A 27,478-nucleotide genomic window follows, 5' to 3' on the forward strand; every position below is an offset into this window, starting at 1 on the left:
AGAGGAGGAGGAGGAGGGATAGACGATCGAGGGGGGGGGGGTGCGTACCAGTCGGTGCAGTGTGTGGTGAAACGTGAACTGTGTGTGTGTGTGTGTGTGTGTGTGTGTGTGTGTGTAGGGGAGGATCCTCTCTCTCTAAAAGCCGCCTCAGAAACAGAGCGATCAGCAGAGAGTGAGAGGCACTGAGGAGGGAACACACACTCTGGTCCTCTTAAAGTGGTCTATTGTACACACACACACACACTGAAGCTGCACTCTGGACTGACCACCTCAGGATACATCCCCTTAAGGACTGCGTTTCCCATCATGCACCAGCGGAGCCTCTCGGAGCTCCAGGGGGTCTCCGCCCGAAGGACTACCCAGGACGGAACCTCGCGGGGCCCCCGGCCGAGGCGGGGGTCTGCCGGGCACCGGTGCCCGCCGAGGGGAGCCCCTCTCTGGGCATGGCTCCTGCTGGGGGCCCTGGTGGTTCCTGGAGCCTGGAGCTTTCTGAGCGAGGAGCAGGAGGAGCTGCTGGTGGAGCTTCATAACCACTACAGAGGACAGGTTTCTCCCAGCGCCTCCGCCATGCTGCCTCTGGTAAGACACCCGGCATCGGCCTTCATCTCACAATGCTTTATTTATTATCATTTGAATCATTAACGTCACCCCGAAATCAACCAGTCGATGAGATATCGATGAAAATGATGTTAATGTCCTTTCGATGTCAGGTGAATCTTCCTCTCTGAATACAGACAGGGGAAACTCTAAAGGCATTTAGTTTTCTCTGCAAAATATTTAATCTTTAATCTTTTGTGAACTAATTCCTCACAAGAATGTTTCCAAGAATTTCCCTGCAATTAATCGGCTGGTTAATCTTGTTCTTAATCTTAATCTGGTTCAGTCAGACAACAACCTCGGGTTCTTAAAAGTGAAGTCAAAGCTTCACGTGTTAGAGCTGCATTCTCTCTAATGTCCACCAGGGGGCGACTCCTCTGGTTGTATAGAAGTCTATAGAAAATGACTCTACTTCTCTCTTGATTTATTCCCTCAGTAAACATTGTAAACATGAGTTTATGTCTCAATCTCTAGTTTCAAGTCTTCTTCAATACAGCATGATGTTCATTTAGTACATTATGCTCCATTTAGAGTCACACAGACCATAAAGCAGGGGATGCTTTAGGGCGGGGCTACACGCTGATTGACAGGTCTCTTCTATACGGCGTCTCTGCGTCACTCCTCAGTCCAGATATGGTCACTTACTGTTCACTGGTTGATAAAAAAAAAACTGCGTCCACTTCTTATGTACAGTCTGTGGTTTTAGTCTAATGTACGAATAATTCAAATGTTTCAGAGGCTTATAAGCAAGAAACAAAAAGAAAAACATATCGGCCACGTTTTAAATGGTATAAAAAGCTGATAATTATCGACCTAAAAGTCTAAAAACATCAGTGTTGACCTTCAAAGATGTTTGTCTTCAAGATGTCAAAGGTCAGACTTGTAGTGTTTTGCTCAATGAGCTGCAGCTTAATGACGTCTCTGAGATGTTTGAGTTCTGGAGGACAAACGTTGAAACAGCAGCTGTGTCCAAATAACTGTGTGAGCATCCAGATCTGAGTACAGCTGCTCTGTTTTCTATTACAGCGTTTTATAAAAACCTAAAACATAACGGTGGTCTTCATGAAGGCAGAGTTCATCAGCAGCTCCAATGAAAGAATCCAGGCAGACCTCCACGAGAGGCGTTATAGATTTACTCAGATGGGAGATCAGTAAAATAGTTTTTTGGGAGCATTAAAGCTGGTGTTATGTTTGAATATGAGGTATTTAAATAGATATTATATTGTTCAATATGTGCTAGTTTGCATAAGTTTCCACAACATCGATTTGAATTCTTGTTTTATTTAGTTGGCTTGAGATCATGCAGATAGATGGAGCTGTGGAGATAAGAAGCGATGACAAAGACTCACCGAAGTCGTCCTGAGTGAGACCTCAGACGTCACAGACGGGTCTTTATTCTGCACTCGAGTCTCACTAATCTGATTTCTGCAGCACTACGACTCAGTCATTGAGCTCTGTTGAGTGGAGATGATCTGAACCCTCCAAACCTCAGCAGCTCATTCTGAATCTATCTGCAGGGAAAGAAGAAAATATGCTTTTTGGGCGACAACAACAAGTTACACTGACCTTTAAACACACTACACGCACAGATATATGTTTAAATCAGCAGAGTGGAAATCATTTAAAGGTTGAAAAGTGTCAAGTCAAAGGACGACGGTATCAGTTGGTCTTTGGTTCAAAACATCATCAGAACTTCTGTCCAGGTTCAACAACATTACCCGTAGATCTTTACGCTCCCCGGAGGATGAATACCAGTGATTTTGGTGAATCCCCACATTTTTAGGCTAACCCAATAGCACAGAGGCTAACCCTATAGCGCAGAGGCTAACCCTATAGCACAGAGGCTAACCCTATAGCGCAGAGGCTAACCCTATAGCACAGAGGCTAACCCTATAGCACAGAGGCTAACCCTATAGCGCAGAGGCTAACCCTATAGCACAGAGGCTAACCCTATAGCGCAGAGGCTAACCCTATAGCACAGAGGCTAACCCTATAGCGCAGAGGCTAACCCAATATCACAGAGGCTAACCCAACAGCGCAGAGGCTAACCCTATAGCACAGAGGCTAACCCTATAGCACAGAGGCTAAACCTATAGCACAGAGGCTAACCCTATAGCGCAGAGGCTAACCCTATAGCGCAGAGGCTAACCCTATAGCACAGAGGCTAAACCTATAGCACAGAGGCTAACCCTATAGCACAGAGGCTAACCCTATAGCACAGAGGCTAACCCTATAGCACAGAGGCTAACCCTATAGCACAGAGGCTAAACCTATAGCGCAGAGGCTAACCCAATATCACAGAGGCTAACCCAACAGCGCAGAGGCTAACCCTATAGCGCAGAGGCTAACCCTATAGCGCAGAGGCTAACCCTATAGCGCAGAGGCTAACCCAATAGCACAGAGGCTAACCCTATAGCACAGAGGCTAACCCTATAGCGCAGAGGCTAACCCAATAGCGCAGAGGCTAACCCAATAGCACATAGGCTAACCCAGCTTGTTGCACAAAGGCTAATTCAGTGGTACAAAAGCTCAGTAACGTTAGCACAAAGGCTTAATCATAGTTACTTCACATTTCATTTGATGGAGGACAGATAAAGAAACATCTGGTTTTCGTAAAGATGTTGAGTGAAGTTCAAGGAGCCTCTTTATGCTGCTTTATAATTATAATTCATGACATTTTGTTGCTCCTACATTGTAATACACGAGTTATTTTTTAACAATAAAAAGTGTCTTTATTGATTTAGCTTCTGGTGTCTCCCACCTTCCATAGTACACAGAATATACCATAAACTAATATTCACAGTACATTAACCACGCCAATGTATTCAGGAGTTTCAAGCCTGAATATGAAAACTCAACAAAGAGAAGAGAAGATGTCTCTACAAACATGTAATGAATATGTAATCAGCTTTCTTCGTTTGTTCATGTTGTTGGAGTCGTCTCTACTGTCCCACATGTAGTCTAACTGTCCCACATGTAGTCTAACTGTCCCACATGTAGTCTAACTGTCCCACATGTAGTCTAACTGTCCCACATGTAGTCTAACTGTCCCACATGTAGTCTAACTGTCCCACATGTAGTCTAACTGTCCCCAGCTGTGAGTTCCTGTGTTCCTGTTGTGCAGAACGATATCTGAACGTAGCCTGCAGCCTACAGCGGATATTTGAAATTGAAAAAAGGTCGTGCGTGTGTCTGAGAGACGACGTCCGGATCAGATATTGTGGTGAAAAAAAAGAGGAAGAAGGAGGTAGATAAAAAAATATGAGAAGGAGAAGGAAGAAGACAAGGATAGAAATAAAACGGGGTCTAGTTTAATAATTCTCTGTATATTCATCCGGTTGTCTTCTTCTGTTTCTGTTTCCCAGAACACAAACGCACATCATGTAATCCTCTCCGTCTTGTTCGAATTATCTTTGTTTGGATCTGGTTTGATTTTCCATTTCTGTTCAGCTGCCTTTCTCCGACACTTTTGTGTCCTGAATACAAAGAAAACCTTTTTTTACATATATGTTAATTTAATGTTCATTCTAACGCTCCAGTGACAAAAGAAAGAAGACTAAAGCTCTGTTTGTAGACACACTGGTGGCTCTGTGAGGCTGTAATACTGATTACAGACCAACAAAACAACAAATATTGGCAACAAGACAAATGTCGAAAGAAAACCAATCAAACTGTTACCAAATCCAAAGGGTTTAAACATTGTACGGTGGCCCTTTTAGGACACGTCTCACATTCACGAGCCATAGTCCGTTCAGTCCGATACTTTTGGTCCGTTTTCTATTTAGTCCGCTTCAGTTCCACTGGTTGCTGAAGTATTTTCTCTCGTCTACGTAGAAGATGTAACTTCTACGTAGAGAATCGCAGACTTTTCTTTTTGAATATTGCTGTCAAAGGTTTTCCATCTTGACTTGGTTGTTTTGGTTAAAGCTGGACTTTGCCAGGCTTCGCTGTATGCTAACACGCTAACGGGTTCCTAAATACCTTCTTCTTTGTTTGATGGTCCGTGCTGAAATACTTAAAGTAGCGTGTTACAACTATTTCATGTTGACGTTTTCTTGCAAACATTGAAGTTATTATCTTGATGATACTTTAAGATTCCTGTTATTATTTCAATGTTTAGCATAGAGCATGTTTATGTCACGTTAGTATGTAACAGTTAGCATGTTACCTTCATAGCCTTATGTCATATTTAGCGCGTTATCATACTGATGACACCATGACAACACACTACATGAACGTTACTCGTTTGGTTACGCGGCATTCTGTCAGGCGCTGACCACTAACGTCACGAGTTTTCACCGTGAACGTGTGAATAAAGTGTCTCAGATACTGCGGATGCTGAATCACTTCACACATCATTAGAGACTCATTCTCAAGTTTTTCCGTTGCTTCTGACTTGAGAACAGTTTGTGGTTCTCAGGTGAACCGGAGGTCAGAATTAACCCACGCAGGTTGTTTTGGTTTTGGTCGGTGGACCAGAGAAAAGCTAGATGGCTTTTATGAACTCCCACATGTGTTGATTTGGGTTGACCTCACACCTTTGGTTTGTTTTTCATGCCTCACCAAGCAGAGATAAGTATTTCAACATCCTAAAGAATGCTTTCCCCCACGATGAACCACAGACCTCACGGTGACGTCATCTATTGGTTTGTGGACTGATGTTTTGAAGCCTCAAATTCAAGGATTTCACCGTCACCATCTTGGATTACCTCCGTCGCCATGTTGTCCATCGCCCCCTGGTGGTCATTAGAGAGACTGCAGCTTTAACACCTGACGCATCGACTCCTGATTGATACGTGTCATTGATCTCCTCCTCCAGTGTTAGATCCTCGACTCAAGACCTTCATGAATCCTGTTCGGTCAGTAAAGGGGTCCTCTGACTCGATCAGGATCATCTCTTTTTAACGGGACAACCACAAAAAGCTCCGCTGAGTAAATTGCAGTGTGGGTTCCAGGAACAGACGGGTGTTTCCCTCCAGTTGATAAGTGAACTTTAGAGGAGGGAATCATCCTGGATGACAGACAGACAGGGAGTCGACTCAGGGCTGAGCAACAGAGGAGGAAGACTGTTGGGAAAGAGACGAAGAGCTGGAACACAATGTTTACAGAGAGAGAAGAAATTAGGTCGTGAATGAGTGAGCACCCAGAGGAATGTGTGTGTGTGTGTGTGTGTGTGTGTGCCCCCCCACTGGGACATTTCCACATTCATGTTTTTTCTTTCTGCTTTTCAGCTGAAGAGAACAAAAGTGGGATAGAACGAGAGAAGGGAAGGAAAGAAGGAGTGAAGGAAGTAGAGAGTGAGGAGCAAAAGAGAGAATGAGGAAGAGGAGCGAGGAAGGAGGGAAGAAAGAAAAGGCAGGAAGGAAAGAGAACAGGAGATGAGAGACCAACGATGTAAAGAGACAAGGATTCAAAAGAAAGGGATGGAGAGAGGATGAGGGAACTGGGCGTGTTGAACTGGGAGGACAGGTTTCTGTTTCTGTTGCAGTCTGCAGAACGTAACTCCTCAGAAGAGCTTCAGGAAGGTGGACTGGGACCAGCAGACAAACCAGTTTGACCAGCTCACATACAATTGCAATGAAAGTAGTTTGGTCAGTTCAAACAGAACTAGTACAGACGGACAGATTAGTCTCACCAGTTCAGACAACTGGTTGAAACAAGTCTGACCAGTTCATCCAGAAATAATGGAAACTGAGTACAGAGTGGCAAGTAAGTTAAGTACAAGTTGTACTGGTTTGTGGACGTTTTGAAGACTCGAGTTCAGTGATTTTGTCTGTCGCCATCTTGTTTTTTTGCAAACTGTGAACAGGAAGTGACCATATCTGGACTGAGGAGGAGTGACGTAGAGACCTGTCAATCAGCGTGTAGCCCCGCCCTAAAGCATCCCCTGCTTTATGGTCTGTGTGACTCTAAATGGACCATAATGTACTAAATGAACATCATGCTGTATTGAAGAAGACTTGAAACTAGAGATTGAGACATAAACTCATGTTTACAATGTTTACTGAGGTAATAAATCAAGAGAGAAGTAGAGTCATTTTCTATAGACTTCTATACAACCAGAGGAGTCGCCCCCTGGTGGACACTAGAGAGAATGCAGTTTTAACACATGAAGCTTTGACAGAACTGGAGGTTGCCTCCTGGTCAGGTCGCGACAGCGGTCGCTATGTCAACAGTACATAGAAAAAATGGCCGGCGTTTCGACCATTATGCTCTTCTCATTCTATTTCTATGTTGCCTCTGAGGTACACGCAGCGTCGGAAATACACGAGGGCAAAGGGCAAAACTGCCCCTAAGAGATATCATTTTGCCCCTGATATCACTCGGAGAGGGGCAAAAAATGCCCCCGAAAAAAATGGAGTGCTTCTTAATCAGACCTGTGACTGCGAGACTGCGGTCAACTCAGCAGACACTCACATGTTAGTGCACCTCTATGCTGACATTCACGGTAAACTCATTTAAACGGTGCAGATCGGGACGAGCGAAGGACTTTGAAAGTTAACGGAAAGATTAACATGAGACAACATCCGCTTTCTTAAGACGAACATCCGGTTTTCAGAATAAGATGCCAACAAAGTATACATATTGCATAATGGAAATTAGATGAAATGAATTATAGTCACATTACGTATAAAACATGCTACCTGATCTCGTGAGTTAAAGGGAAAATACACCTAAATTGTGCGGGAAAATACACCTAAAAGTGTCTTTATTCTTTGATTTGAGGGTCGCTGGAAATGAAAAATACCTGACTGACAGTCAATTAAGATATTTTACTGAGTAAAAACTCTGAACTGAATTAAGAAGTAAAAACTCTGAACTGAATTTGTACTTTCAAATGGCACATTTTTAAAATTTTTAAGGTGCTATAAAAATGTTTTTCTCAAAAATTCCACACAATGATAAATGCATGAGTTCAGGACAAAAATGGGTAATGTCACAATATTTGAGGTGCTACAAAAATAATTTTTCTCAATAATTCCATACAATGACTGATGTATATGTAATCAAGGCATCGTTGACTTAATAGTTGTTGATAGTTGTTTAAAACATTTAATAATAACAATAAATAACCACAAAGAAATAAGAATAAAATTGAATATGATTGTCTGATTTATGTTTGTTTTTTGTTAAATAAATCTAAGAAAACACTTTGAATCTGTAGACTACTACCTAATAGTCTTATTATTGCCATTTCATGACAATTGCTCATATATTGTAAGCCGAAATAAGTATATTTATTATTTTGAACAAAGGTTAAATGTTATTTCACAAATTTCAAAAAATGCCCCCAATTTTTTGAAAATGCCCTGGATTTCAGTCAGTGGGGGCAAAAATTGCCCCGAAAAGAATTTGTGAATTTCCTACCCTGGGTACACGTTAGCATTAGCATCAATCACATGTTTAGTGATGGCAGCTGAACAGATACTGTGGGACGTTATCTCATCAATGACTGTTCTGTTGAAACATAGAGGAACAAAAATCAGCTGTTCACAGACCGAATGACCTCCAGTATGGCGGACAGAGTGTGTGTGTGTGTGTGTGTGTGTGTGTGTGTGTGTGTGTGTGTGTGTGTGTGTGTGTGTGTGTGTGACCCGAGAGTCATAACAGGGACCAGATGTTGAGAGAGCCTGGAGAGAGACAGGAATGTGGAGGAGACCCCTGACTATTGTTTGTGTTGTGTCATCACTGGACAAAAAACACACACACACACACACACACACACACACACACACACTGTCCATTATATCGGTGTCTTAGCAACAGTGACAAACCACATAATGGACATAACTGCCTGAATTGAATCTGTCGCTCTACTGAGCGTCTGTACGTGATAGAGTGAACTACAGTGTGATGATGATGACGATGATGAAGAGTGAGGCTCATTGATGAGCTTTTATCAGGATACTTAAGTAGAAACATTCACTGGTGCTTTGAGGAAAACTCTCAGCAGACCTTTATTTAAATAACTCATTGAAACAACAGTTAACTTACTGATGAGTGGACGTGTTCTGAGGCGTGTGGGTTTGTTGCAGCTGGTCGGACACAGACAGACATCACACGCAATACTTATGATCTGATTCTCCTCTTTGTATCACATAAGGAGGAACCAACACTCTTCTAAACATCACTACCGTCCATTCAACTTTACTTCGCACAAACTGCAGCAGCAACAAACACTACATTTTAAATCGGAAAGCAAAGTATGTTACACGCTCTGTGTAACACGGACACGGACCAGCGTCCTGACAGTTCTTGCTTGGATGTAAACTCGAAAATTGAGACAATAATCGTTCTGTAAATGATTATGTTTCCTAAATTCACAAGACATGAATATTTATAAGTTCAGTTATTCCTTCGGGTGATCCCTGCAGCTGGATTAAAATGTTTCATACTCTCCTTCTTCCTGCACATCTTTTGCACATTTCCTCGATACGACATTAAATATTAAATTTTTCGCACAATATTTCTTTCCAACTAGAGGCTGCAGAATTAACTAAATGTCTCACAAATCATCAAACTGCATCGGTTCACCGAGTCAGCGCCAAAGATCTGTGCTGGATTTTAGAACATTAAATAAATGATGTGAGTTACACAACTTAAACAATGAAACAATGCCAAAACAAACACTGTTTTTCATGTTATGTGTGCAACATTTTACATGATGGCTGTGTATTCTCTCTCTCTCTGTCTCTCTCTCTCTCTGTCTGAGTGGAAGGAGCGTGGAGTTGGCAGAGCGTGATTGAGAGGTTAAAATAGCGATTTTCCGATCTTTTTCTTCACTGGGTAATGTTGGGTATGATAGTGTAATGTTGGGTATGATAGTGTAATGTTGGGTATGATAGTGTAGTGTTGGGTATGATAGTGTAGTGTTGGGTATGATAGTGTAATGTTGGGTATGATAGTGTAGTGTTGGGTATGATAGTGTAATGTTGGGTATGATAGTGTAGTGTTGGGTATGATAGTGTAATGTTGGGTATGATAGTGTAGTGTTGGGTATGATAGTGTAGTGTTGGGTATGATAGTGTAGTGTTGGGTATGATAGTGTAGTGTTGGGTATGATAGTGTAATGTTGGGTATGATAGTGTAGTGTTGGGTATGATAGTGTAGTGTTGGGTATGATAGTGTAGTGTTGGGTATGATAGTGTAATGTTGGGTATGATAGTGTAGTGTTGGGTATGATAGTGTAGTGTTGGGTATGATAGTGTAGTGTTGGGTATGATAGTGTAATGTTGGGTATGATAGTGTAATGTTGGGTATGATGGTGTAATGTTGGGTATGATAGTGTAATGTTGGGTATGATAGTGTAGTGTTGGGTATGATAGTGTAGTGTTGGGTATGATAGTGTAATGTTGGGTATGATAGTGTAATGTTGGGTATGATAGTGTAGTGTTGGGTATGATAGTGTAATGTTGGGTATGATAGTGTAATGTTGGGTATGATAGTGTAGTGTTGGGTATGATAGTGTAATGTTGGGTATGATAGTGTAATGTTGGGTATGATAGTGTAATGTTGGGTATGATAGTGTAGTGTTGGGTATGATAGTGTAATGTTGGGTATGATAGTGTAATGTTGGGTATGATAGTGTAGTGTTGGGTATGATAGTGTAATGTTGGGTATGATAGTGTAGTGTTGGGTATGATAGTGTAATGTTGGGTATGATAGTGTAATGTTGGGTATGATAGTGTAATGTTGGGTATGATAGTGTAGTGTTGGGTATGATAGTGTAATGTTGGGTATGATAGTGTAGTGTTGGGTATGATAGTGTAATGTTGGGTATGATAGTGTAGTGTTGGGTATGATAGTGTAATGTTGGGTATGATAGTGTAATGTTGGGTATGATAGTGTAATGTTGGGTATGATAGTGTAGTGTTGGGTATGATAGTGTAATGTTGGGTATGATAGTGTAGTGTTGGGTATGATAGTGTAATGTTGGGTATGATAGTGTAATGTTGGGTATGATAGTGTAATGTTGGGTATGATAGTGTAATGTTGGGTATGATAGTGTAGTGTTGGGTATGATAGTGTAGTGTTGGGTATGATAGTGTAGTGTTGGGTATGATAGTGTAATGTTGGGTATGATAGTGTAGTGTTGGGTATGATAGTGTAATGTTGGGTATGATCGTGTAATGTTGGGTATGATAGTGTAATGTTGGGTATGATAGTGTAATGTTGGGTATGATAGTGTAGTGTTGGGTATGATAGTGTAGTGTTGGGTATGATAGTGTAGTGTTGGGTATGATAGTGTAGTGTTGGGTATGATAGTGTAGTGTTGGGTATGATAGTGTAATGTTGGGTATGATAGTGTAGTGTTGGGTATGATGGTGTAATGTTGGGTATGATAGTGTAGTGTTGGGTATGATAGTGTAGTGTTGGGTATGATAGTGTAGTGTTGGGTATGATAGTGTAGTGTTGGGTATGATAGTGTAATGTTGGGTATGATAGTGTAATGTTGGGTATGATAGTGTAGTGTTGGGTATGATGGTGTAATGTTGGGTATGATAGTGTAGTGTTGGGTATGATAGTGTAGTGTTGGGTATGATAGTGTAGTGTTGGGTATGATAGTGTAGTGTTGGGTATGATAGTGTAGTGTTGGGTATGATAGTGTAGTGTTGGGTATGATAGTGCAATGTTGGGTATGATAGTGTAGTGTTGGGTATGATAGTGTAGTGTTGGGTATGATAGTGTAGTGTTGGGTATGATAGTGTAATGTTGGGTATGATGGTGTAGTGTTGGGTATGATGGTGTAATGTTGGGTATGATAGTGTAATGTTGGGTATGATAGTGTAATGTTGGGTATGATAGTGTAGTGTTGGGTATGATAGTGTAGTGTTGGGTATGATAGTGTAATGTTGGGTATGATAGTGTAATGTTGGGTATGGTAGTGTAGTGTTGGGTATGATAGTGTAGTGTTGGGTATGATAGTGTAGTGTTGGGTATGACAGTGTAGTGTTGGGTATGATAGTGTAATGTTGGGTATGATAGTGTAATGTTGGGTATGATAGTGTAGTGTTGGGTATGATAGTGTAGTGTTGGGTATGATAGTGTAATGTTGGGTATGATAGTGTAATGTTGGGTATGATAGTGTAATGTTGGGTATGATAGTGTAATGTTGGGTATGATAGTGTAATGTTGGGTATGATAGTGTAATGTTGGGTATGATAGTGTAATGTTGGGTATGATAGTGTAATGTTGGGTATGATAGTGTAATGTTGGGTATGATAGTGTAATGTTGGGTATGATAGTGTAATGTTGGGTATGATAGTGTAATGTTGGGTATGATAGTGTAGTGGGGTGTGCAGGGTTCACGGGTTTTTTTGCGTACTTTTATCAGTTTTTTGGGTCTTTTTGAGCGGAGTGCAGCCGGGCAGCAGGTGCTGTCGGCGTGCTAAACGCTAGCATGCGCCTGACGGAGCTAACCAGGGAACACGGCGTGAAGATCCCGCCGCTGTTCGGGTGTTCGGTGGAGGAGATCAGCCTGGGAGTGGGTGAGCTTGTCGGCCACAGCCACGTGAAGTCTGCAGCGCGGATGAACAGCGCTGTGGTCATCTTTCTGGACAGAATAGAAACTGCGGAGGTGGTGTTGATGTCTTCATGATCCCCAGCAACAGGAGCAGAGTGGTCAACCTCAGCTTCAAGATCACTGTGGACGACTTTGACGACGTCATCTTTGCAAAGACAAATGATTTTAAATGTTACAGCTGTGGGAGAGAAGGACATCTGAGCAGAGCTTGTCCTGGGGACACGGCTCAAACAAAGACCAGAACCAGAGAGGTACTGAGGACAGAGGGGACAAGCAGGACGGACAAGAGGGAACAAGCGGAGCACAGGAGGCGAGGGTGGAGGAGACGGGTGGGGCTCAGGAGGTGAGAGTGGAGGAGACAGGTGTGACCCAGGAGGTGAGAGTGGAGGAGACGGGTGGGGCTCAGGAGGTGAGAGTGGAGCAGACGGGTGTGACCCAGGAGGCGAGGGTGGAGGAGACGGGTGGGGCTCAGGAGGTGAGAGAAGAGAGGACAAGTGGGGGACAAGAGGTGAGGAAGGACGGGGCAAGTGAGGTCCAGCAGGTGAGGGAGAGTACTGGAGGACAGGTGGAGGCAATGGGGGAGGTGGCCATGGAAGCAGACGATGAGCAGCTCAAGGCCCCTCAGCTGAAGAGGAAACAGAGAGGAGACAGAGGAAGCTCACAGGCCAAGAAAGTGGCAACTACAGAAAGTGGAGGAGCAGCCGAGGAAGGCTTCAGACTAAAGAAAATAGTTCAGACAATAAGGAAAGAGATGTACAAAGATGGAGTCAAGTAAAGAGACCGGAGCCCACGTGCTCACACCGGCTGTTTCATGAACCGCTGGTGGACGGAGCCAGGATGGGCATCCAGGACGGCACGACCCAGGTCTCAGCAGCATGCTGTGACCCTCTGAGGACTCCAGGTCTCAGCAGCATGCTGTGACCCTCTGAGGACTCCAGGTCTCAACAGCATGCTGTGACCCTCTGAGGACTCCAGGTCTCAACAGCATGCTGTGACCCTCTGAGGACTCCAGGTCTCAACAGCATGCTGTGACCCTCTGAGGACTCAACCGGTGGAGCAGGAGGATCCTGAACTCCTGACTCTACAGATCAATTTCCAGATCTAGGATTAATTACAGAGCTGAATGGACTCAACGCTCCTTGAAAATATCATGAAAATAAACTATCTTGATTGTTTTGTTTTGAAGAGTTGCTTCTAATCCATTGCCACGGCAACGATGTTTTGTTTGTTCATATTGTTTTCAGTAAAATAAAGGTTTTCTAAAAATCAAAAATCTCTCTCTCTCATAAATAAACAACTTAATGTTTCTTCCGCACATTGCTATCGCCAGTGATGCGTCAAAGCACGGTGAAATGAATTAGCTAGCGAGCTAGCTAACTAGCCAGTCACTAAATGAGTGAAATTAAACAACTTCATACCAAAGACTTGTCCAAAAGCACGTTGCTGTCCCCAGATAATCTGCCAATCACAGCACAGTAGTACTTGCCAGTAGTAACCAATCACAGGATAGTAGGGCGGGACTGACAATGCTGCATTCAATTATCAGTTTGAACTTGCAGTTAGCTATTTTCAGTCGGGGGTTTGGCACAACTTAAGTGTCTGCTTCACAATATTTTCTAAAAAAGAGAATTGAAGTCTGCTTGTTGAGTCCACACCAACGTTTTTTGGGCGAGTTCTGTTCTCCTAAACTCCTGTTGGTTCTCTGCAGAGATGGGACTCGAGCCTGAAGGTGATCGCAGAGGGCTATGCTGCTAAATGCATCTGGAACCACAACCCAGAGCTGGAGGACACCGGAGAGAACCTGTACGCCGGAACCGGGCCTCTGGACCTCCGAGAGGCTCTGGAGAAGTGGTTTCTGGGTGAGTTCACGGTCTGTTTGTAGAACCAAACGCTGCAGTAGGTGGTCCTCCATCTCAAAGAAATATCTTTGTCTGCACCAAAGAGACAAAGTTAGCATCTAGCATTCAGGTATTTCTCTCCGTGTTTGGTGGAGACCAGAACTCGAGCTAAAAGAGAGCGAATATCGGGCTCACGCAAACTAACAGGTGTTCCAATACTACATAAATATGTGATGAAATAACAGTCTGTTAAGGGCTATTTGCATAATTCGTGCTTTAACTTTGAATACTTTAAGTACCTTCTGCTCTTACTTCAGTAAAATTATGAACGCAGGATTTTTACTTGTAATGTAGTATTTTAGTGTGATATTAGTACTTTTACATCAATAAAGGATCTGCTTAATTTTAAAGATAATTAAATATATATATTTATAATATTGTAATGTAATTGATTCATATAGAACATCTGGACTATGACTTCCAAAACAACAGCTGTGATGAAGACCAGATGTGTGGACACTATACACAGGTCAGATACAAATACATAGACGTATATATTTACACACACATTTGTATACCTGGACAGGATCTGAACTCTGTGTGTGTTACAGATGGTGTGGGCAGACACACACAGAGTCGGCTGTGCCTTCCATCTCTGTAACAACATGGAGGGTTTGGACTGGGAGAGAGTCTCCTACCTCGTCTGCAACTACTATCCAGCGTCAGTACAACTACAACCACTACTACTACTACAACTACCACGACAGTACTACCACTAAAACTAGCATTACTACAACTACTACTACTACCACGACAGTACTACCACTAAAACTAGCATTACTACTACTACAACTACTACAACTACCACGACAGTACTACTACTAAAACTAGCATTACTACTACTACTACTACCACGACAGTACTACCACTAAAACGAGCATTACTACAACTACTACTACTACCACGACAGTACTACCACTAAAACTAGCATTACTACTACTACAACTACTACAACTACCACGACAGTACTACTACTAAAACTAGCATTACTACTACTACAACTACCACGACAGTACTACCACTAAAACTAGCATTACTACAACTACTACTACTACCACGACAGTACTACCACTAAAACTAGCATTACTACTACTACTACCACGACAGTACTACCACTAAAACTAGCATTACTACAACTACTACTACTACCACGACAGTACTACCACTAAAACTAGCATTACTACTACTACAACAACTACCACGACAGTACTACCACTAAAACTAGCATTACTACAACTACTACTACTACCACGACAGTACTACCACTAAAACTAGCATTACTACAACTACTACTACTACCACGACAGTACTACCACTAAAACTAGCATTACTACTACTACTACAACTACTACAACTAACACGACAGTACTACTACTAAAACTAGCATTACTACTCCTGATACTACAACTACTACCAGAGTCAGTACTACTATTACTACAACAACTACCACGACAGTACTACTACTAAAACTAGCATTACTACTACTCAGTGGCGGCCGTGCATTCTATACCTGGGCCTTCACCGCTGTCCTGCAGCTGAAATACCACCTTATAACCACATTGTGGCGCCACAGCTCATTGTTAAGGCTGTAACTATGTACGTCTTCGTATTAAACCGTTCGGTACGAGTCGTTTGAATAACGCTCGAGCATTTAGAGAATGCAAAAGCCTAAATTCAGGAAAATATAATGTTCTCAGCTGGTCCGGCTGTGGGATCCACCGTCATTCCTCAATGACAAGCCGCGACCCAAAGAGAGTATCACAGGATTTTACTTTCACAACTTGAACGCTGAACGCACCTCTCTGCAGCGTCTTTCCTCTCAGCACCTTGTGTCATGGTGCAGCTCAACTCAGTCACAATGCATTTTGATTGGTTGACCTGAATCACGTGATGTGATTCACTACCCATCAGCCTCTGCTGGCTGTTAAGTTTCGTTTCGTGATAGTCACGTGCTCGCCCACTGACCAATCACAGCACACTGCACCTCGCGGGAAAGCTGCAGATGAACACTGAGCTGCACGTAATGCTGACGTCATTATGGGCGGCTAGCGGCCGCTGACACGTCAAAGAATACGCCCAACATGTCAAACTAAAGATCTGATTGGTTGAACACGATGACGATCAACAATATCGTCCCCATTCACTGGCTGCAGGTGAGAGTCTGCAGGCCTCTGGCTCTGTTCTACCTAGAGACACAGCTGATTGGATGAAAGCTCTACTTAAAACAAGCTGCACTGGAAGCAGAGCAACTGAGGAAGACAGTAGCTGTGCAATGAGAAAATAAGATAATGGGAAAATATTTTTATAAATTATAATACAATATAATTTAAGAACAAATATAAAATTATAAAATAGATTTTTTTTTTTTTTTAAATATATATAGCTGTGATTCTGTTTAGGCCAGCAGAGAAGGCCTTGCAGGCCCTGACGGCCAGCATCAGTACTACTACTACTACTACCACGACAGTACTACTACTAAAACTAGCATTACTACTACTACTACCCAGCATCAGTACTACTACTACAACTACCATGACAGTACTACTATTAAAACTAGCATTACTACTACTGATACAACTACTACCCAGCATCAGTACTACTACTACAACTACCACGACAGTACTACTACTAAAACTAGCATTACTACTACTGACACTACAACTGCTACCCAGCGTCTACTCGTGCTACTGTTAATGATGCTCCACGGTACCAGTGATAGTACTCCTGCTGTTACGCTTCTGATAAAAGAGCTCCACCTTGTGGACTAAACAGTGTTTGTGTTCATGTTTGAACAGACTTAACATATTTAACTACAATGTATCTGATCCTGAAATCCCCACTTCAGCAGCTCTTACTATCCTCTCTATGTTCTGCAGGTTAACACAGTTATCGTTTTGTTTTCTGACCTTATTTACCTGTACTGTCTCTTTAAATGTCCTCAGAGGGAACTACGAGGACGAGAGGCCGTTTGTTGAAGGTGACTGGTGCTCCAGATGTCCGGAAAACCTTCAGAAATGTGAAAACAACCTCTGTGGTACGACTAGCTCTCTTCACTCCTCCATCTCTCTACATTCATCTCCGTTCTCTCTTCTCTCTCATGTGTCTTCTGCTGTTTTAACAGCACAAACGCACTTTAAAAAAAGGTTAAGTTCTGTTTCTGCAGGTTTCACGTCCAGACGGCTGCTTCTTGGTCGCTATCTGGTCCTGAACCAGTCTCAGTGTAGTCCTGATCCTCTATCAGACCTCCATCAGTACAGAGACCATCAGAGAGAAGATGGTCTGTTTCTATAGAGTTGTTCTTGATGCTCGTCATCCCGCAGCCAGACCAGTTGAGAACCACTGATCCACTGAAGGGACTCTGGTGCTCAGAGACACTTCAGTCCACAGGGACCAACAGAACCAACACAACATGAAAGTTCCTAACAGCAACGTTTCATCGCAAGAAGAGCTGTGAAAGTTTTGAAACTTATTTTCTTCTGTTGTTTTTTGTCTAGTTGCCGACACGGTGAAGGAGGAGGACGATGATGACGACGACAAGATGGACGAAGAGGAGGGGACAGTTGTTCCTCCTCCAGGAACATCTGGCCCTTCCCTCCAGCCTGAAGAGGAGGAAGAGGAGGAGGAGGAGGAGGCAGTTGTTCCTCCTCCAGGAACATCTGGCCCCTCCCTCCAGCCTGAAGAGGAGGAAGAGGAGGAGGCAGTTGTTCCTCTTCCTGCGACAACTGACCCTAATGCCCAGCCTGCCACCACCACAGCAGAAGGCGACTCTGAGGACCCCCAACCACCAGATACACCTGCTCCGGGCACCCACCCTCCAGAAGTCTCCTCAACGCCACAGGGAAAGCAGGAGAAGACCAAAGAGAAGATGGAGGACACTTTAGATAAGATAGAGGGGAAAAAGGAGAAAGACGCAAAACAAAACATATACCAGAACACCAAAGGTGGGGTTGGCGGTGCTGATTCAGCATCCTCACCGTCTCTCCTTCTGTTCGTCTGTCTGACTGGGATCCTGACTCTGAGGCTGTGAGGAGGAGGAGGAGGAGGAGGAGGAGGAGGAGGAGGAGGAGGAGTCTCCTTAGAAGTAATGTGGGTCAATTCATAATTCACACTCATCAGAAAACAGCTGCCATGCTCCTCAACATCTGCATGCAGTCTGGGCCGAGATCCGGGTCGAATGATGTGGTGCATAACCTGCTTCAACCTGCTTCAATACAAAAGATATTACTGCCAGCACGTTACGCTAGCTGTCACCGTTAGCCGCTGACATCCCTCCTGCTCGTTCTTGATCCCGCCTACAAAGCTCTTGATTGGTGAAAAGCAGCCGTCCCTGATCACAACGCCAGACCTGATTCAGAGCAGGCTAGCAGTTTCCCTTTGCTTCCAGTCTTTGTGCTAAGCTAAGCTAATCGTATAGATTTTCTCATCTACAAACGCTGTTTGTTGGCGACTTTAAAGTCCATATTGCACCTTATTTTCTAACCAAAGTGGGTTTTAAAGTTCATCGTGATGCTGTTTTGTTCAGCTCATAAAACAGCGAAACATCCGAAAATAGACGACGCTTTTCAACCACGACTGTGTTTAATTACAGACGCAGGATGCTGACACGCGTTTGACATTGAAATGTGTTCATTTGGTGTCGGAGCTTTGACACAGAACGGGTTGTAGAGCTGTAAAGAGGTTACTCGCACAGCATGGATACAGGGAGAGCCTCTCAGACCGCCTCCTCGTGCTCAGCAGACATAAATATACACTTTCATCTCATGCGTTCAGTGAATGCAGGAGAAACGATGGCTGAAAAGTCTTTGTTGTTACTGACGACCCTGCTGCTGCTTCTTCATAATCTATATCTACTTGCATCATTTACTCTCTCAGACTGGACAGAGTCTCTAATAACCTACATGATCTCTGTCACACCGTCTGAGACAACAGGAAGTAACCGTCTTCAGTAACTTTACAAAGACTGCTGTAAATGTTTGTATATAAGATTAATAAAGAAATAAACGTGATCTCTTCTTTTATGAATCTTTGTTTACGTTTTGATTCGCTGACCTGATGTCCAGCAGTGCAGGAAGTCATCACATCTTTAACTTGAGTAAAAGTACAAACACCACGGTTTATAAATACTCTATTTTAGTTAATTATGTCGGTAACTTGATGGTTAAAGTGCTCTTTGTACTCGTCAACCTCGAATACTGACCACCAGGGGGCGACTCCTCTGGTTGTATAGAAGTCTATAGAAAATGACTCTACTTCTCTCTTGATTTATTCCCTCAGTAAACATTGTAAACATGAGTTTATGTCTCAATCTCTAGTTTCAAGTCTTCTTCAATACAGCATGATGTTCATTTAGTACATTATGGTCCATTTAGAGTCACACAGACCATAAAGCAGGGGATGCTTTAGGGGCGGGGCTACACATATGGTCACTTCCTGTTCATTGGTTGCAAAAAAACAAGATGGCAACAGACAAAATACAGAACTCGAGGCTTCAAAAATGCGGTCTACAGAACTGCATCCAGTTCTCTTTGTGTTCACAACAGCTCGTCATAACGATTACGTCCATGTTTTATAAAGTCTAATGTCCTCGGCCAAAGATTGTGAGGGAAGAAGCTCCACTCTGTGTTTTCTGTCATTTCAACAAACAGAGTGATACGTCGTCTCTCTAGCTGGTCAGGAGTAGCATCCTGTAGCGACCCTGTCTGGGTCCTCCAGCCACAGAGTGAGACTCCCACTGCAGTGGACACTCTGATGACCTCAACAACAACCACCTTCCTCCAGGCAGAGTGTGTTACACTGAAAGTGTTAGAGGAGAAATAGAAAGAGAGCGAAATGAAGAGAGCTGGAGGAAGAGAGAGATTTGGGTTTCGAGAAAGTTGAGTCGGTGAAGGAGAAACAAAAATGATTAATAGTGACGTGGCCTCCTCTTCTCCTGGAACTTCAAAAGAAGTTAGTTAGGGTCAGACAACAAAACAACTTTGTTAAGTTTAGACAATAAAACTACTTAGTTAGGTTAAGACAATAAAACTACTTAGGTTAAGACAATAAAACTACTTAGTTAGGTTCAGACAATAAAACTACTTAGTTAGGTTCAGACAATAAAACTACTTAGTTAGGGTCAGACAACAAAACAACTTTGTTAAGTTTAGACAATAAAACTACTTAGTTCGGTTAAGACAATAAAACTACTTAGGTTAAGACAATACAACTACTTAGTTAGGTTCAGACAATAAAACTACTTAGTTAGGTTAAGACAATAAAACTACTTAGTTAGGTTAAGACAATAAAACTACTTAGTTAGGTTAAGACAATAAAACTAATTAGTTAGGTTCAGACAATAAAACTACTTAGTTAGGTTCAGACAATAAAACTACTTTAAGTTTAGACAATAAAACTACTTAGTTAGGTTCAGACAATAAAACTACTTAGTTAGGTTCAGACAATAAAACTACTTAGTTAGGTTCAGACAATAAAACTACTTAGTTAGGTTCAGACAATAAAACTACTTTAAGTTTAGACAATAAAACTACTTAGTTAGGTTCAGACAATAAAACTACTTCGTTAGGTTCAGACAATAAAACTACTTAGTTAGGTTCAGACAATAAAACTACTTTAAGTTTAGACAATAAAACTACTTAGTTAGGTTCAGACAATAAAACTACTTAGTTAGGTTCAGACAATAAAACTACTTAGTTAGGTTCAGACAATAAAACTACTTAGTTAGGTTAAGACAATAAAACTACTTAGTTAGGTTCAGACAATAAAACTACTTTAAGTTTAGACAATAAAACTACTTAGTTAGGTTCAGACAATAAAACTACTTAGTTAGGTTCAGACAATAAAACTACTTAGTTAGGTTCAGACAATAAAACTACTTTAAGTTTAGACAATAAAACTACTTAGTTAGGTTCAGACAATAAAACTACTTAGTTAGGTTAAGACAATAAAACGACTTAGTTAGGTTCAGACAATAAAACTACTTAGTTAGGTTCAGACAATAAAACTACTTAGTTAGGTTCAGACAATAAAACTACTTAGTTAGGTTAAGACAATAAAACTACTTAGTTAGGGTGAGACAACTAAACTACTTATTTTTTAACTTTAAATTTCTCCTAAATTCACCAAGAGTTAAATTAGATAATGCCTCATTTGCACATTTAAAACATTGTGACTTTTTGATTCTTCGTTCAGCTCGGAGACATGAGAGAGACATGAGTTTTCTTTATGAATTCAACGTGAGTAACTGATATACAGATGGTCGTTTTGTGGGTGAAGTGGTCCTTTAATCTTTGTGCCCACTAAACAGAAGCACTGATTAATAATCAGTGTCCTGTATGCTTCATATAACAGACAATCAGCCGCTCTGACTACCAATTAGACACAGTGCAAGTTCAAATAGAGTATGTGAAGTTCAGATGAAGAAGAAGTTATAAGAGATATAAGTCATCATCCTTTCCTCTTAATTTCAGTGGTTATTTAACTGTAATGACAATTAAATCCTGCAAAACATCTACATTTACAAAGTTGATCTAATTTTATCTCATTCTTTCGGTCCCTACCCAAAGCTCCTGACCAAAGGTGAGAGTTTGAACCAGGAGACAACCTCCGGTTCTGAAAAAGAGTCTTCATGTGTTAAAGCTGCATTCTCTCTAGTGTCCACCAGGGGGCGACTCCTCTGGTTGTATAGAAGTCTATAGAAAATGACTCTACTTCTCTCTTGATTTATTACCTCAGTAAACATTGTAAACATGAGTTTATGTCTCAATCTCTAGTTTCAAGTCTTCTTCAATACAGCATGATGTTCATTTAGTACATTATGGTCCATTTAGAGTCACACAGACCATAAAGCAGGGGATGCTTTAGGGGCGGGGCTACACAGTGATTGACAGGTCTCTACCAGAGACGTGTACGGCGTCTCTACGTCACTCCTCCTCAGTCCAAGATGAAAAACAAGATGGCGAAATCACTGAACTCAAGGCTTCAAAACATCCACAAACCAACGAGTGATGTCACCACGACTATGTCCACCTCTTTATACAGTCTGTGAGTCTGAACGTAGATGAAGTGGTGAAGCCAGAGCTTTACTTCCCTCTTCACCACAACTTTCAGCTACAACGCCCGTCTGTCCATTTCACCCTCATCACTGGTGAACAAGACCCAGAGACACTTCAGCTCCAGCTCCTCTACTCACGGGTAGAATGACGTTTCTGAATTGAATCCAATTAATTTCTTCTTCTGCCACTCAAATATATACAGCAGTACAATTTAGCAGACACACATGTTTGAGGATGTGTACATGCAGTCACAGTACACAGAGTTACTGACAAACACTGAATATTAAACGCCTTGTTTTACAATGAATCACAGGAATGTCAACGCACACAGACACACTCACACACACACACACACACACACACACACACACACACACACACAGACACAGACACACACACACACACAGACACACACACACACACACACACACACAGACACACACAGGTGGAGGAAGAACGGTGACGAGTGTGAAGAAAAACGTAGATGAGAGGGAAAAGAAGGACGGATCAAAGAAGAGAGGTGAAGGAGAGAGAGAGAGAGAGAGAGAGAGAGAGAGAGAGAGAGAGAGAGAGAGAGAAAAAAACCCCGAAAAACCCTGAATGGATGCTGAAACTGACTCCTGCTCTCGGCCAATCAGAGCATCCGGCTCCCCTCCTCCTCGTATCCGGGCTCTGTGATTGGCCGGCGGGAGCAGAGCTACAGAGATACAGCAGAGAGAGAGAGAGATACAGAGAGAGACAGGAGGGTAAGAAAGAAGAAGAAGAAGAAGAAATTGTCAGAAGAGGACGTCTCTGTTCTTCTCACCTCTGTCTCCCTCTCTCTCTTTCAGTTCATCTCTGCCTCGCTCTCTCGCCCTCCTCTCTCTCTCTCTCTCTCTCTGCTGCCATCCGCTCACCTAGTGTTGCTTTCTGATTCCTGAGGAGAGAGAGAGAGAGAGAGAGAGAGAGACGTTTAATGGACCTGCTGCTGCCCACCGACTGCTATTACCACTGCTGTTTACACCGTGGCATCATGGGAGCTGTAGTTCACTGGGCGGCGCAGGAGCGCAGCTGATTCACCGGAGGGGGATTGTGGGTTACCAGAGTTTGGAGGATGTGAGCTGGCGGACGAACGAGGATAATCACACGATCTATTCTCTTCTACTCGCTCTTTTTTTTATTGCCTTCCTCTCCTCTACAGCTTCTCTCATCCACCCTCCTCATCTTCCTCTCTTTTCACCCTTCATCCCTCCATCTTCTCCTCTCTCTCTCCTCCTAACTTGTGCCGGTCAAAAGGAGAAGTCAGGATGGGTTGTCGCCTCACTCGGACCAAGGTGAGTGACCTTCTGCAGGTGTGTTTCAGGGTGAGAGAGATAACGGGTGAGAGAGAGGGTGAGAGAGATAACGGGTGAGAGAGATAACGGGTGAGAGAGAGGGTGAGAGAGATAACGGGTGAGAGAGAGGGTGAGAGAGATAACGGGTGAGAGAGATAACGGGTGAGAGAGATAACGGGTGAGAGAGATAGCGGGTGAGAGAGAGGGTGGGAGAGATAACGGGTGAGAGAGATAACGGGTGAGAGAGAGAGTGAGAGAGATAACGGGTGAGAGAGATAACGGGTGAGAGAGATAAAAATGGTGAGAGAGAGATAAAGGGTGAGAGCGATAACGGGTGAGAGAGAGATAAAGGGTGAGAGAGAGATAAAGGGTGAGAGAGATAAAGGGTGAGAGCGATAACGGGTGAGAGAGATAACTGGTGAGAGAGATAAAGGGTGAGAGATAACTGGTGAGAGAGATAAAGGGTGAGAGAGATAACGGGTGAGAGAGATAACGGGTGAGAGAGATAAAGGGTGAGAGAGATATAAAGGGTTAGAGAGATAAAGGGTTAGAGAGATAAAGGGTGAGAGAGATAAAGGGTGAGAGAGATAAAGGGTTAGAGAGATAAAGGGTGAGAGAGATAAAGGGTTAGAGAGATAAAGGGTGAGAGAGATAAAGGGTTAGAGAGATAAAGGGTGAGAGAGATAAAGGGTGAGAGAGATAAAGGGTGAGAGAGATAAAGGGTGAGAGAGATAAAGGGTGAGAGAGATAAAGGGTGAGAGAGATAAAGGGTGAGAGAGATAAAGGGTTAGAGAGATAAAGGGTGAGAGAGATAAAGGGTTAGAGAGATAAAGGGTGAGAGAGATAAAGGGTTAGAGAGATAAAGGGTGAGAGAGATAAAGGGTGAGAGAGATAAAGGGTGAGAGAGATAAAGGGTGAGAGAGATAAAGGGTGAGAGAGAGATAAAGGGTGAGAGAGATAAAGGGTTAGAGAGATAAAGGGTGAGAGAGATAAAGGGTGAGAGAGAGATAAAGGGTGAGAGAGATAAAGGGTTAGAGAGATAAAGGGTGAGAGAGATAAAGGGTGAGAGAGATAAAGGGTGAGAGAGATAAAGGGTTAGAGAGATAAAGGGTGAGAGAGATAAAGGGTGAGAGAGATAAAGGGTTAGAGAGATAAAGGGTGAGAGAGATAAAGGGTTAGAGAGATAAAGGGTGAGAGAGATAAAGGGTGAGAGAGATAAAGGGTGAGAGATAAAGGGTTAGAGAGATAAAGGGTGAGAGAGAGATAAAGGGTGAGAGAGATAAAGGGTGAGAGAGAGATAAAGGGTGAGAGAGATAAAGGGTTAGAGAGATAAAGGGTGAGAGAGATAAAGGGTGAGAGAGAGATAAAGGGTGAGAGAGATAAAGGGTTAGAGAGATAAAGGGTGAGAGAGAGATAAAGGGTGAGAGAGATAAAGGGTTAGAGAGATAAAGGGTGAGAGAGAGATAAAGGGTGAGAGAGAGATAAAGGGTGAGAGAGATAAAGGGTGAGAGAGAGATAAAGGGTTAGAGAGATAAAGGGTTAGAGAGATAAAGGGTGAGAGAGATAAAGGGTGAGAGAGAGATAAAGGGTGAGAGAGAGATAAAGGGTGAGAGAGATAAAGGGTGAGAGAGATAAAGGGTGAGAGAGAGATAAAGGGTGAGAGAGAGACACACACAAAGGGGAAGAGAGGAGAGATAACGAGATGTGATGGTTGTTGAGATGACCTGCTCTCTGTTAGATCACTGTAGACACACACACACACACACACACACACACACACACACACACACACACACACACACACACACACACACACACACACACACACACACACACACACTCACACTCACAGGCTGAGGGAGACGCTGTCATGACTGAAAGCTATTGTGTGTGTGTGTGTGTGTGTGTGTGTGTGTGGAGGGTGAGGAGACAGAAAGAAAAGAAAAGTACATTTACTGAAGTACTTGTAATTTACTTAGATTTATTATCCATTGTGACGGACTAAAGTACCAAAAGTATTATGAAGTAAATCAGTCATGACTGAACTTATATACCAATACATCAACAGTAATAATCCAGCATATAAAGTAAAACACTGCATTATGAGTACTTGTTCTTTTGCTATTTTAAAGGAACAGAGTGTAACATTTAGTGAAATCTACTGGCAGCACATTTGAATTTGGCATTTATTTTTATCATGGTTTTTTTGTCACCTGAAAATGTTTGTATCTACCTACGGAGCCCGTCCTCTTGTGCCGCCATGTTTCTACAGGAGCCCAGAGCGGACAAACCAAACTCTGGCTCTCCAGTACAACGTTCATGTTTTGGCGTCGGCTGCTGTAGTGCGGTAGAAGTTCCAGTTGGTAGCGATCTGTAACCTCCCCACTAGATGGCGCCAGATACGAAACACCAGACCAACAATGATGATCCAGTAATACAGCAGTACAACACTGATGGAAGTAGTTTTACTTTCGGTATTTTAAAAACATTTTGCTGCTGTTGGATTTTGACCTTTACTTGTAGTAGAGTATTTTTATATGGCATTTCTACTTTTATTTAATTTAATGATTTTAATACTTATCTAAATAATTACGATAAATGTCCAGTTACTGCACTGACTATTAATTCATACATTAAAGTGTGAAGCGCCGATCTTCCCCATTTACTCTTCTTTTAATGATCTCAGCGTTCCTCAACCAGTAAACATCAGCATGTTAGCAGTGTCACTGTTAGCATGTTAGCATGCCCTGCGAGAGCACGCTGCTCTCTCATTGGTCAGAAATGTTCCAGAGAAGATTTGTCTCAAAACACTTCCTCAGTTTCTTTTTTCTTCTTCTTCCTTATGGAGCACCAGCAGCGTGTGTTGATAATTGTTATGCAATGATGTGTTTTATAAACCAGCGTTCATTCAATGAACTGAACATCCAGCTTCAGAGAGCATCTTGACTGCGACTAGAACAAAAGCCTTCCCTGTTAGAAGGTCTTCATCAGAAGACGAAGAGTTCACCGTCAGAGATCCGCTGCGATGGTTGAACACCAGCGAACACTCGAGGATCAGCTGCTTCAGATGGAGAGTCGATTACCTGACTGCAGACGAACCACAGAGTTCAAGTGGAGGAGAGAGCGTTCACATATGAACAAAGAACCGAACCATGTGTCCAGACCAGCTGTGAATACAGCCTTAAAGCTACAGGGAGGATCTTTTACCTGGTCCTGAACCAGTCTCAGTGTAGTCCTGGTCCTCTATCAGACCTCCATCAGTACAGAGACCATCAGAGAGAAGATGGTCTGTTTCTATAGAGTTGTTCTTGATGCTCGTCATCGGAGCCACCGGGTCGGATTCTGGTGAAACCAGATGAACTCATGCAGGTTCACCAGAACCTCCTTCAGCTCAGACTCCAGCAGAGACCGGTCCACCGTGGACAGACCCAGATCCTCCAGCAGAGACCGGTCCACCGTGGACAGACCCAGATCCTCCAGCAGAGACCGGTCCACCGGGGACAGACCTGTCAGAGCTCCGGAGGGAGGAGAGCTCAGCTCCTGGCAGCATCGTCTCCTCCTCCTCAACACCGACACCACGCTGCTGGAGACCCGGGACGTATTGCTGGACCTGCTGGAGGGAAGGGAGGCACGGGAGAACCAGAACCGAGAGGGTCAGCCTGTCAGACCCTGCTGCAGTAACATGAGAGGTTTCTAAAGAGACTCTGGTGCTCAGAAACACTACCACTTTAGTCCACAGGGGGCGCCAGAACCAACACTAACTAAGAGTTCTTTATAGTAGCTTTAAGTGACCTAATAATTAAACAAATGTATTTCTGAGTTTTTCTAAGTGTTTTGTGAAAATATGAATATAAGAAAACACATTGTTCCTTTTTAAAACTCTCACGTATCAATATGGTTCCAATAAACATCTTGGACCCGTCTTTGTATTGAACGCGGAGCCAAAACTGATATTGATACTGATTTGATTTTCCAGAGAACATACTTTTAAAATGACGTCCAGTGGTGACTAATCTGCAGCAAAGCAGTTCCCTCTGAGTTACTGTTGTTCTATTCAAACACATTATGTAGAGCGCTCCGGCCTCGCTTCCACAA

At 42.8% G+C, this 27,478-nt stretch overlaps 1 protein-coding gene across 1 annotated transcript; it reads left to right on the top strand.

Annotated features, from left to right (window-relative positions):
* Positions 1-179: 179 nt before the first annotated feature.
* LOC306780815 (uncharacterized protein) lies at positions 180-19,025 on the top strand. Its single transcript, XM_079273312.1, has 6 exons — positions 180-579; positions 13,830-13,980; positions 14,421-14,488; positions 14,571-14,680; positions 16,962-17,053; positions 17,514-19,025. Exons 1-6 carry the CDS (start codon positions 307-309, stop codon positions 18,044-18,046), a joined length of 1,227 nt encoding a protein of 408 aa, XP_079129438.1. The 5' UTR covers positions 180-306; the 3' UTR covers positions 18,047-19,025.
* Positions 19,026-27,478: the final 8,453 nt, after the last annotated feature.

This window comes from Melanostigma gelatinosum (assembly GCF_949748355.1).
Source record: "Melanostigma gelatinosum genome assembly, chromosome: 8".
In the NCBI taxonomy this organism is placed as follows: Eukaryota; Metazoa; Chordata; class Actinopteri; order Perciformes; family Zoarcidae; genus Melanostigma; species Melanostigma gelatinosum.